The sequence below is a fragment of the Hemicordylus capensis genome, chromosome 1 (assembly GCF_027244095.1).
Source record: "Hemicordylus capensis ecotype Gifberg chromosome 1, rHemCap1.1.pri, whole genome shotgun sequence".
Lineage (NCBI taxonomy): Eukaryota > Metazoa > Chordata > Lepidosauria > Squamata > Cordylidae > Hemicordylus > Hemicordylus capensis.
Genome location: NC_069657.1, coordinates 22,829,247 through 22,842,272, shown reverse-complemented (window position 1 = coordinate 22,842,272; position 13,026 = coordinate 22,829,247). Strand labels below are relative to the sequence as shown.

The 13,026-nt window shown below is 45.1% G+C and overlaps 1 protein-coding gene across 5 annotated transcripts in view; it reads left to right on the top strand.

Annotated features, from left to right (window-relative positions):
* The window catches only part of TECPR2 (tectonin beta-propeller repeat containing 2), a 79,006-nt gene extending 66,189 nt beyond the window's left edge, over positions 1-12,817 (top strand). For all 5 annotated transcript variants that reach the window (XM_053300395.1, XM_053300386.1, XM_053300367.1 and 2 more), the window contains 3 exons: positions 4,206-4,347; positions 6,738-6,887; positions 10,623-12,817. In XM_053300395.1, the coding sequence (XP_053156370.1) occupies positions 4,206-4,347; positions 6,738-6,887; positions 10,623-10,777 (447 nt within the window). In that variant the 3' untranslated portion in view covers positions 10,778-12,817. The remainder of the gene's footprint in view (positions 1-4,205; positions 4,348-6,737; positions 6,888-10,622) is intronic.
* Positions 12,818-13,026: the final 209 nt, after the last annotated feature.

The window sequence follows — 13,026 nt, the reverse complement described above, 5'->3', positions numbered from 1 at the left end:
GGAGAGGGCTGAGACTGCAAGGAGGAGGAGAAATGGAGGCAATGCTAATAGAAGAAGGGATGGAGCTAATGCCATGCTGATTACATTAAAAAGTCAGGTCAGAGATATGTTGTCATTTTTTACCATAGAAAGAATTTAACATCCTTTTGTTTTTGTCTTAAATGGACTGAACAAATTTATGTAGGATTGCTCTGAGAAAGGCACAAAACCTAAACAAAACCTCTGCATGCCAAGTGCCAGAGGTATGAATGAAGAGAGGGGAGAGTTGACATCTTGTCCCGTTAGTGAGCTTCCCAAGGTGTCTGGCTGGCCGTTGTTGGAAACCGGATGCTAGACTAGCTGTGGGCCTTTGATGAAACCCAGCAAAGCTTTCAGGTTCATAGGCAGAGGGGAGATGGTGTGCAGTGGAGATCTCTTGAAATTAGGCAAGAGAAAGTGGAAATAGATTGCAAGGCTGGAGGAGAACATTAGGATGAGCAAAAGGGGAAGAGCGAGAAGATGAGAATTCTTTGCAGCTGTGGTGTGTTGGAAGAGAAGAGCAAAGAGGTTAAGAGAGCAAGAGGAAGAAGCAACTGTGTGTTTTGGTTTTCCTGTAATCCTTTGCTGGAAAACAATATGTCTCTTTTAAACTCAGTAGATGGCTTGGGGACTGTGGGGAAGAATGGTCCTCCTGGCTCTCCCGTCATCAGCTAGCAAGGGCCCAGCATGGCTATCCAAGATTTAATAGAAGCCTGCTTATAAACACCTACACTTTATTGTAAATAACAGAGTCTTGGGGCACTAAAGATAACCCATTTTATTGTGGCATAAGCTCTTGAAGAACACAGCCCACTATGTCCAATATTCACACGGGCACTCATTCGTCAGCTTTTAACTTCAGCCTTGGCTTTCTAAGACGACTGAAGCAGGAGCTATGCATTACTGGCCAAATTGCATTTCCAAACCTTCATATGCCCCTTTCCCTGGGCAGAGTGGGGTTTAGAGGAGGTGATTTGCAGGTGGAAAATGACAGGAAGAAGTTTGGGAACAGAACAGAGGGCTGGAGCCTTGGCAGGGGTTAGCTGTATAGCGGGGAAACAGCAGGGAAGGCAAGGGTTAAGCACCCTGCCCACTGCAGGCAGCTTTCCCTCCCAATGGTAGCCCCCTCACTCTCCTGTGGCCCAGGGACATTTGTCATTGTCATCCTCCAGTGGTGGCTATGCCGCTGTGATGACTGAAGCCAAATCATATATTTCAGGGGAAAGGTGGAATCCCGGGACCAGTTGTTGATGTGAACTGAAAGAGAGTTCTGTCAACTCTCAACAGCCTGATCAGGTAGACTTTGAAGCATGGCCCATCCACCAAGCCTGCCCAAGAGACAAGTGATTTGGCTTCTAAATGTTTTTATCCTACTCAACATTTCTTTTCCCAGTAGTGATAATCTCTTCAGAGGTTTACATATAGAATGTGAATGTAGTTGCCCAGAACTGAGATATTTTGATAGGAAGCTTTTTGCTCCAAAGCATGTCTGTACTTGTAAAGTTGTAGTATTTTATTAATGAGAGAGAGAGAGATCGAGAGAGAGATCAAAGGAACAAAAAGAAGTGAATTCTGTGAATACTCAGGTGTATGTATGTCAACTAATATTATGTACTTAGATATACTGCACATTACTAGATATTTATATTGATGACAAAGTCTCACTGCTGCTTCTGGAGCTTTTTTTAATGCTGCAGGACAGTGATCTTCACTATTTTTCAAGCAGAGGCCACTTTGGCAAAAACAAAAAAAACCTCCCAACCTTCAATGTGAGAGCCATTTCCCACTGGATGATCTCTGCATATTACTGCGCTTTTCTCAGTGCTGGGAGGGAAGAGAGATGGAGCCCTCTCTTAAGAGCTCTAGGAGGAAAGTGCTGAGAAGGGCTACAATTTCCAGCACTCTGTGCACACCTTCCATGAAGGTGCAGGGGCTTAAGAGGGCTCATTTTCCCTTTAAGCAGCCCCCTGGCACGGAGCAAAGTACAGCACTGGATGCTGGGAAGGGCTGCTTCTGCATGATGCCAGGGGACTGTGCGGAGCTTTTGGCTTTGGCTACAACTTGACAGAGGCCCAATAAACGACCAGGGAGCCACAGTTAGGATTGATGGAGGCCATCACATGCTCAGACACACACACACACACACACACACGGTGAATAACCTTGATGAAGGTTGTTCACACACACACACCCCGATCTTACAATGACGTACATGACTATAGGAATTTACTGTTTTATCTTGTTCATCTGCTTTCTGCTGATGTTTATCTTGGATTTCTGTTTGTTTTGAAAGCCTTTTGACAGTGTTGTTCTATGTCTTTGTTTGTTTTGAAAGCTACTTGCCTTTAAACTGGAAGTTAGTATACAAATACCTTGGGAACCTCGGAAACCACCTTACCCCAAGTCAGACTGTTGGTCCATCAAGCTCAGTATTGTCTAGACCAGGGCTGCACAACATACTGCCCACAGGATGGGTCTGGCCCGTGAGCACATTCTGGATGGCCTGCTGCCTTCCTTGCTGCCACTGTGCTTCTCCCCTCGCCCCCAAATCTTGCCACCACCTGAGAAGAGCTCCCCATCCCCCTCGCCCGCTCACCAGGCAGAACCTGGCTCAGGCAGTGAGTGCGCGGGCCATCCTGCCACCACTGGCAGAAGGGAGGAAAGGCCAAACAGCAGCTTCCACCCGGCCACAACTGGCTACCAGTGAAGGACGCACATGCACGTTCTCCATTGAAGCGGGCCAGGTGGAAGCTGCCGTTTTGGCCTTTCCTCCCTTCTGCCAGTGGCGACAGGTTGGCCCACACACTCCCTACCCGAGCAAGGTCCTACCGGGCAAGCGTGCAGGTGCAATTGGGAGCTGCGGGGAAGCTCGTTGCAGGCGGCAGTGGCAGCAGGATCGGCCCACTCTCTCCCTGACTGAGCAAGTGTGGTGAGAGGCAGTGGGGGAGAGCCCACTGTACAGTCCAGGGCAATCCCAGTACCCAGGGAGGCTGCTGGGAGGATGGTGGCTGAGGGGGCAGCAGGGTCACCGATGCTGCCAGGGAGGGGGTGAACACAGGCCCACCCTCCCCTAGCCATTAAAAATGTAAATTAAAAATAACAATCAAACTTGAAATTAATTAAATGTGTCGATTTTATCTTCAGTTGATTGATTTTAATGATCACTGTTGGTTTTGGCCTTCCGGGCCATTTGAGTTGTGGAGCCCTGGTCCAGCCCGACAGACAGCTGCCGCCTTGAAGGGGGAGCCAAACTGTTGTCTGTCCTGAAGCTGCAGAAAGTCTGCGGAACGCCATTGAGATCCCAGAACAGGGACAGGAGAGTATTGGCATCAGAGGCAGCAAACGCTTGAGAAGCAGCTCTGGCCCCTTCTCATGGGCATTGCTGGGGAGGTCTGGGAACAGCAGTAGCACCTGTTCCCTGCTAGGCTTTGCAGACCTGCCCAAGCCACACTATCTGGCAGCGCTGATAAACTGACCATTGTAGGAGGCGTCGAAGGTGCTCCCCACCCAGGGCTCTCTGGGTCCGAGGACCAGCCGTGCATCTGAACCAGGTCTTCATCTCCTACTCTCTCCTGCTTTGCATTGCAGTTTGCTTGCTCTTGTCATCCGTCATTAGGAGAACTGCTTCTTCCTTATGAGCCCTGCTGCTCATTGAATTCATTCAGAGAGTCTGCAGTTGAGACTTTGGAATGCGCTCTCTGCCAAAATAAGAGCCGCCCCATCTCTAGCAGCTTTTAAAAATAAATCTTAAAACACATTTATTCACCTAAGCTTTTTTTAAAAAAAACTAGAATTGTGGTTTTAAACTGTTCTGATGTTTTCATCTCCGTTTTATGTTTGTTGTAAACTGCCCAGAGACACAAGTTTGGGGCAGTGTACAAATATACTAAATACATTAGTGAAAGGATGACACTGAATTCTGATTTCAAATTAAAACACAGGATTTGTCTTAATGCAATTGCCGAGTTTGGTTTTGGGGAAGTGGTTCTGAGCCTGCATGTTAAGGTTTTTCTTGGCCTTTTGACTGCCAGGTACATTCAGAACTTATTCTTCGCTCAACCAAGGGCCTTGTTAACATTTTTTATTTTATTCTTCCTTCAGTCAAAGATGATCCATGAAGCGTGGAACATTCTGTACCTACAGGAATTTGATTGATAATGCTAAATATTGCATGTTAACTTTTCCAGCCAGTTGGAGTCAACTTGATCGGTGTCTACTCGAGTCCCAATGACCAGAGTCTGTGGACAATTGACAGCAAAGGGAACATTCACGTTCGCTCTGGGATTACAGAGGAGATGCCTGTAGGCACCGATTGGGAACAGGTTCCAGGTGGGAATACTCTTATGCCTCTTCCATTGCTATCAAAATTCCATCAATTGTATTTATTTATTTGTTTGTTTTATTTCCAAACACTTTTTACCCTGCTCTTGTGTTTAAAATATTAATCGGAACAGCAAACAAAAATTTAAAAACATCAGTAAATATGATCTAGGGTAGACCAACAAATAAAACAAGACAACACAACAGAGCAGTTACAACATTTCAGTAAAAAGGGACAAGGGGTTGTTGAAATCAAACAATCTTCACTGCCAGCCTGAAAAGCAGAGATAGGGCCAGGCATAGGGCTACCATGTTTTCAGCTTGAAAAATGAGGACCTCTTCCCATCACCTTTTAAAATAAATTAATAACATTTAAAAAGTACATAGGAAGCTGCCATATTCTGAGTTAGACCATAGGTCCATCTAGCTCAAGATTGTCTACACAGACTGGCAGCGGCTTCTCCAAGGTTGCAGGCAAGAATCTCTCTCGGCCCTGTCTTGGAGATGCCAGGGAGGGAACTTGGAACCTTCTGCTCTTCCCAGAGCGGCTCCATCCCCTAAGGGGAATATCTTACAGTGCTCACACATCAAGTCTCCCATTCATATGCAACCAGGGCAGACCCTGCTTAACTAAGGGGACAAATCATGCTTGCTACCACCAGACCAGCTCTCCTCTCCTGGAGGCCAGGTCTACTAGTTGAGTTGAATGGGGCAGCTGTGGTGGCAGCAGTAGGCCTGGTCTCTCATGAGCTGGGCAGCCAGGTCTGCCCATTGTTTTGGGCTGGGAGGTTCCCCACCTGCCTAGTAGACCTGGCCCCTGAAGTGACAGAGGCCAGGTCTACCCAAGGCCCCCTCGCATGCAACAGATAGACTTGGCCTCCAGTGGCCGGTTAGACCTGGCCAGTGGTACAAAGATGCTGGCTTCCTTTCTTGGACTAGTAGACCTGACCTCTGGCTCAAAGGTATCCAGGCTTACCAAGTAGCCTGCATGTGGGGCACACAAATACCAGACAGATTGGCTTTTCTCAAGGACATTCCTCTTTTTCATTAAAATGAGGACGTATGGCAGCTCTACCCAGGCAGGCCTCCCTTTAGAGAGTTTTCTAAATTCCCAGTGTTGCCGCTGAAAAGGCCCTGTTCCTCATGTCTCCTCACCACACACTTGAGAGTGGAGGAGCATGGAGCAGGGCCTTAAATGTTAATCTCTGCAACGTCTGCTGATCCACAGAATGGCTAATCTGTTGTCACTTTTTGATTATACATCTTCTAAACCATATTGTTCTCTCACACATGGTTGGATAAAGATATTTAGAAAATATGCTGGGAGAAACAGCTACCCTTCCTTGAGCTTCCTTTTAGAGCTCTAGGGCCAGATGGCCTCTCCCCAGCCAGTCCTGTCAGGGCTCATAGACTTGCCTGCTCCCATTCTGTGCTTCTCGGTTGTGACCTTAAGAGCACAAGAGATTGTAGTCCATCTGATCTTCGCTGGGACTCCTCTCCCTCTGTTGCCACTATAAGATCCTTTTGTCTGTAACCTGACTCTTGGTCTCCTCAATCTGTAAAATAAGACTGGTGCTGAAATTACAGAGTGGGGGAAGCTCCCTTGACTGTCTTTTGTGATCGTTCCCATAGCTGCTGGCTGATATATGGAACAAGGATGCACCTAACATCCTAAGGATGCACAAGAGAGCAGCCTAACAGAACTTTCAGACTCATCTCAACAGAGAAGGGGCGATGTTTGACACCCTTCCCTTCCCCAGGAAGCCCTGTGTTCCACTTCCAAAATGTGTCCCTGAGGGTTGTGAAGCCCTTGGGGACATATTTCCAGGTGGGACAGAAGGCTTCCTGTGGAAGGGCATGGTGTCAAACATTGCCCCATGCCCACTGGACCAGGGCACTTAGTTGGGAAGTTCTGTTAGGTTGCTCTCTTGCTGCACTAGTGCATCCTTGCTCCGTATGTCTGCTAGTGTTTTCAGAAGGCTACAATGGGGCATCATTTGGCTAAAATAGATGGAAGTTGTGGGTGGGGCTTGTAGATATCTTTAAAGGGAGCTTTCTTTCCCCATATAGTTTGAGGGGAAAGACAGCCCTCCCCTTCATGATATCCATGCTCCTTTCCATTAACTAAAGCAACAAAATTGCCCCAGTTAATCATCATACAGCATCCACCACTCATTTTATCTTCACCACAGTCCTGCAAAGTAGATTACACTGTGAGAGAGTATAACTGGCCCAAGGCTACCTACTGAGCTGTATGGCAGAGTGGAGATTTCGACCCTGGTCTCTCCGCTCTTAGTCCAAGACCGTTGAGTGTGTTTTCTGTGTGAAATTTTGGGTAGAGGAAGATGTGCCCCTAAATCTTTTGAGTAAGGCTTTCCTTCACATTTCTCTGGGTTTAGGGCTTCAAGCATGTCAGCTGGTGATTAGTACAAGGACAGTTTGGGCACGTTGTCCAAATGGAGATGTGGCCCGGCGATACGGCATCACGGATAAAAACCCCGCAGGAGACTACTGGAAGAAGATTCCAGGGAATGTTACTTGTTTGACAGGTAAGTGGGTTCTTGGACATGCTTGCTGATCTTATGGAGGCTGTTATTCAGATACTGTTGGGAAAGGGCAACCAAAATGATCAGAGGGTTGCAGCGCCTTCCCCTAAAGCTACATTTGCAGCTTTATAGCTTAGAGAAAAGAGAACTAAGGGTGGAAATGACTAGAGGTTTATCAAATTACACCTGGTGTGAAGAAAGATAAATCAATCTCAATCTAGAACACTAGGTCAGCCAGTAGAACTGCTGGCTGGGAGATTCAGGACAAACAAAAGAGAGCCCTCCTTCACACAGCACATAATTTAGTCCATGGAGCCTAATCCCTATTCTGTTCTGTATCTAAGCCTAAGGATGTCTGTTTGAAATAATCACAAATTATCATTCCCCAGTTTATCTCTGTTTCCATTTCCCTCCCCTTCTTTGGTTAGCTCCAGTGTGTGTGTGTGTGTGTGTGTGTGTGTGTGTGTGTGTGTGTTTATTTATTTATTTATTGTAAGTTCTTGAGGATGGGGCATGTCTTCTCATTCTTTGTAAAGCACTATGCCCATATACGACTCTAAATAAATAATTATTAAGGGATGCACCATGATGACCACTAGCTTAGATGGCTTGAAAGGGAAATTAGCCAAAGCCATGGTCAGTTACTGTTGGTCAGGATGACAAATGGAACCTCCCTTTTCAGAGGCCACTTGGGGCTACAATGGAAGAGGGCTATTACCTCCTTATCTCGCTTGTTAGCTTCCCAGGGTCCTCCAGTTAGGCACTGTGAGGAAACAAGATGCTGGATCTTTGTGTCCAGCAAAGCTCCTCTTAGGTGAATTCATTATTTGAAAGGCTGTATTCAACTCTCAGGTCGAATGTAAACCTTACCAGACCAGCCCGGCTTAGTTTCAGCAGCAGAATTGCCTCATGTGCCTTCAGATCATCCCATAGTTTAACACAGAGTTTTTCAACCTTGGGTTGCCCAGATGTTGGACTACAACTCCCATCATCTGCAGCTGTGGTGGCCATTGTGGCTGGGGGTGATGGGAGCTGTAATCCAACACCATCTGGGGATCCAAGATTGGGAAGCCCCACTCTTGATAAATGGTGTGCTTCTCTAAAACCATTCCCAAAGTGTCATTGAGATAAATCAAATGTTTCATTAACAGGAGCGGCAACCTTGAGGCAAACTCTTTTTTAAAAAACTGTATTTGGGAGTTGTTATTCCTTGTGATGCTGCATTTGTCCTTCAGCAATCTACGCATTTTAAACTGGGGGATCAGTATGGTTCAACTCCTGTATCCCGTGCTACGGTCCTGATCCATTTTCAAGGCCTGGCAGCTGCTTTTTGTGAAGACGTTGGCAGCTCCCAATGCAGAACTCTTGTTTTATTTTTACCATTAGCCCCTTTGGGGGGCTTCCTCTAGGCCACGGGGGGTGGCGGTCTGTGAAGGTTCCCCTTCCCCCCCACCGGCCTCACTCATCACCGCCACAGCCCCGTTTGGCTGCATTTTCTGACCCGTTCGGGCCTCTGTATTTTTGCGTGGCAGCCATTTTGCCCGCTGTGCATGCGCAAATGGCCTCTACGGGCCATGGCAGTGATGAGCAAGGCTGGTGGGGGGGGGAACCGTCGCAGACCCCCCACGTGGCCTAGAGGAAGCCCCCCAAAGGGGCTTAAGGTTAAAAAAAATTCCAAAAACAAAACGCGGACCCCCGAAATGAGGGAGGGGCGGGTTTCGATCTGAGTTCGGTCCAAACGGGGGGGGGTGTAGGTTTGACCTCGAACCATCGAACCTGTTCACACATCCCTAACTCTTAGTCCACTTGTGTAAGTTTTGCACTTGTGCAACAAGGAAAGTGGACAGCTTTGTATCAGTCCCTGCAACATATGTGGACTGAGGAAGATTTCCACAGCAGGAGGTGTGCCACAGGTTGCTCAAGTGCACCCTGTTTGTACCAGGAATGTCAACACCTTAGAAAAAACAGAGAATAAACCTGATTGAGAAAGCAATGGAAACAATATAAAAGATTCAGAGTAGCTATAATATATAGTTAATAGTATGTATATACAAAAGACTAAAATATAAATAGATATTTGGTGGTACTTAATAGAAATACTTAAAAGTTTAAAAGTCATAATATATAAGAAATCCTCAAGCATAAGCTGGTTAGTTCATTCTTATTTTATTTATCATATTTTTATACCACCTGATCTGTACATCTCTAGGTGCTGTACAAATTAAAATACATAAAACAATACAAACAATATAAAACAAATTATTAAAATTAATTCTAATTATAATTTTGTGAAAACGGGAGAGTCTTGAGGGTCTTCTTGAAAACAAACAGAGGAGGAGATGATCCTATTTCAGCAGGGGGCCTATTCCAAAGCCCTGGGGCAGCCACAGAGAAAGCCCGGTCCTGATGAGCTGGTGGCAACTGTAACTGGACCGCTCCAGAAGATCATAAAAGGCATCAGGGTTTATGACAAAGGAGGCACTCTCTTAAATAGCCTAGACCCAAGCCGTTAAGGGCTTTATAGGTAAAAACTTATATCATGGAAAGTCCTCAGGCATATGCTGACCAAATCCTAAACTCTAGTGGTTCTGGTGAGTTAAAGTCCTGGTAATTCCTTATACATTCAGAGTGCTAGGGATGTGCCTGAACCACGGTTCAAAGTGCGGTTTGAGCACTTGTAAGGAAAAACAAAAGGAAACTTTAAGGAAAAGGAGAGCAGGTGTTTACCTGCTCTCCGCCGCCCCTTCCAGCTTCCTGCTAGGGCAGTGCACACCCCAAAAGGCCCCACGTGCTGTCAGCACATATATGGGGCGCCTGTTTGCCTTTTCCTGAAAGTTCCCTTTTGTTTTTGTTTAAAAGTGCTCGAACTGCAGTTCAGGCACATCCCTAGTTTGTACCAGCACAACACTAGTCTGGAATGCGAGAGCTCCCAACTTAGCTGTACTAGCTAGCACAACTTCCTTGCACAAGCACAGAATTAGTGTAGATGTCAGCCACTGGAATCTCCTCAGTTTTTAAAAATCCTGTAGGTTTACTGCTGTCTGCCTTGCAAAGAACTCACCAAAAAGGTGGGAGGTTGAAAAAATTCCCACCAAGCCGTCCCTTATAGAGAGCCTGTGCCCAGCATCAGTCTGCAAGCCCCTCTGTTGTGCAGAAAGATGAGGACCAAGGCAGAAGTGCTGTTGGGACAAAGGGCTAGCTCATCTTTTTGCTGGATGAATGATGATTGAATTGTGCCTCGTTCCCTTAAGTGGCGCAGCAGGGAAATGCTTGACTAACAAGCAGAAGGTTGCCGGTTCAAATCCCCAATGGTATGTTTCCCAGACCATGGGAAACACCTGTATGGGACAGCAGTGATATAGGAAGATGCTGAAATGCATCGTCTCATACTACGTGGGAGGAGGCAATGGTAAACCCCTCTTGTATTCTACCAAAAAAGCCCCACAGGGCTCTGTGGGCGCCAGGAATCGAAATCGACTTGACGGCACACTTTACCTTTTACAGGTGTTGCTTGCTGCTTAAGATCTGGAGATAAGGGAGACAAATAGCATGTATATACCCCTCTTATTAGCCAGATCCCATCCCATGTTGCCTTTAGCTGGGATAGGGGCAATGGAACTCTTTTGGACTGGCTCTTTAGTTTTGCTGGTGGCAGTGGCGGCAAACAGGATTGCAGGCAGTTAGGAGCCTGTGTCACTCTTAATTTCTAAATCAGTGTGGTTACTTTTTGTTCCCCAGTTACTCCTCTAGATGAACTATGGGCAATCGGTGCTTCGGGATACCTCCTCCAGCGTCTCACAAAGACCTTCCACCACTCTCACACCTTGCAGAAACATGCTGATGCTTCTGTGTTTCACTCGGATGATTTTGAAGATGAATGGGAAGTAATATGAAGTTCTCGAGGAAATGGAACAGTGAAACAGCAAGAAAACATAATGGGACATTCTTTTACATGCCGAATGTCAGGCTTTTAAAGCCACACACATTGACAATATTAGCACTTTGGTATTAAAACAAACAAAAACCCAAGACCTGACTTATTGAATGATTCCCCAAATTATGTAGTAAAGTGTCTTGTTTCAGTATCACGGGCAAGATGGGCAATGTGGCTTAAAGAAATGGTTACCTTGTCTTATTGTGGAAGTTCTATTTTGAAATATAACTTATCCATTAACCTCCTCAGCACCAAATCTATTTTGCTATAGCATGCACACACTAATATCTGTACTATGTTGGGAAGGGCTTCTGTAACATTACATAGTTCATAACAAGGAGAACAGCCGTCTCATAGTCCATAACCACAGGAATATATTTTTTTAGTTGTTGTACATAGAATTCTAGGTACATCAACATGGGTACAGTGTGGATGCAGATCAGATTTCAGTTTACTCTGCACAGAAAGAAAGAAAAAATACAGCAAGATATCTCAATAGGAGGTTAAACCAATATTGTGGAATATCTTGTTGGCTTGAAGATATGTTGGGACTGTTTTCATCATAACTTCTAGGTCTGCACTGAACTATTGTTCTGTGGTGAATTGGGTTTTTTAAAAAAGCATACTTTCAAAAATGGCTTAAGAGTTTGAATTCATGCCAGCCTTGTCTAGACATTTGTTCTGCTTATACATACACAAGGACAGAAATTATTTTTGTTCCACTGATACCCAGGAGAGGATTAGACAGTGTTGTAGGTCAGACTTATAAAATAAGGATGGCATTAATACTAGGCCTGACGGAACTGTGCCTGTAACCAGAGTAGTCTCTGAATTTTCCTTTTTGTACCATAATTTAGAATGAAAACAAAGTGATATAAAGAAATATATTTATCCCATAAGAGAGTCTGTGGTATTTGTCTTCACAATGGTGGATTTTTAGCTACATTAGCTAAACCTTGTAATGTCTTACATTTGAGATGTTTACAGCAGAGGTGCTTAACGTGCTAGTTTTCTAATCACTGTAGCTGATATTTCATGGAGACTAATTGTCTTAAGAAGAGAGCTATAAGGGCAAAGAACTTAATTTCAGTGGTTTAGGTAGAAAGGCTTGTAGTGTGTATGTTATATTTATTTGAGCAACAGAGGCCTCCTTAGAATATTTAGACAGCCATTAATGAATCTGCAAATGAGCCAACTTTCAGTTGGGGAGAGAGTTTGAGAACATGCAACTCTGCGCAGAGATAAAGGGACACATTTTTTCTCCTCAAGCTGTTCTGTGCTAGATCTGTGGCGAGAACCAAAGCAAGCCAGAAGCACGTCTGTGTCTAAAGAATGAACTTCAATCACCACTCATACCTGTTTTGCAATGGTACCTGTGTGATTAATGCTTAGGTCTCGATCTCATTTTAGGGTGACTGGGAGGTCCTATTTATTTGTTCCCCTCTGAGAACCGATCTGTTTTGCTCAATCTCTTCCTCGACTATATATGGAGTCGGCCTCAGAGTTTCTTTTTTTAGTCTGCCACTGGATTGTAACAGACTCAGCTATTGAAGTTTACCCTTGTTCACTTGACAAGCTGTTCTGAGGAGCCCCTTAACAAGTCAAACTTCAGTGTTGTGTTTGACCACGCTGTAATTGAGAATTTCTGAGGGGTGGGCATGAAAAAACTCATACACTCCTCCTGGCAAAGAACCAGATGCACATATACAATACTGGAAAAACCTGCATTTTATATAATATACATAGTACACTTTTTAAAGAGCCCTCTTGGTAATGGCTTGAGCTTGCTAGCTATTTGTACTCCATGTAACGCACCTTGCTTTGTCCATGAATATTAACTGGTGTTGACAGCTCTGCTAAGCTGGTGAGATCTTTTGTATAGTCTCATCTAACCATCTGAAATGTTTACCCTCTTCAGTTTCATTTCTGTACATTTGTGTTTCGCTTCTGTTGTGCTTTCAGATAAGTGCAATAAACTTGCCTTTTTTGTAAATAAAAATGTCATTTGGGTGTTTAATTTAAAGATATTAAATTGGTTTTGTCAGGCAGGATCATGACAACTCTCCCTGAAGCTAAAGAGGGCATGTGAGAACCCAAAGATTGATGGCAAAGGCTCACAGGAGTTGTCATTCAGTATTCTCTCTTTGTTGCAACCCAAGAGTCCTGTTCACACAACCATTTGAGGGTGGGTTGGAGAGTTAGCCGCCA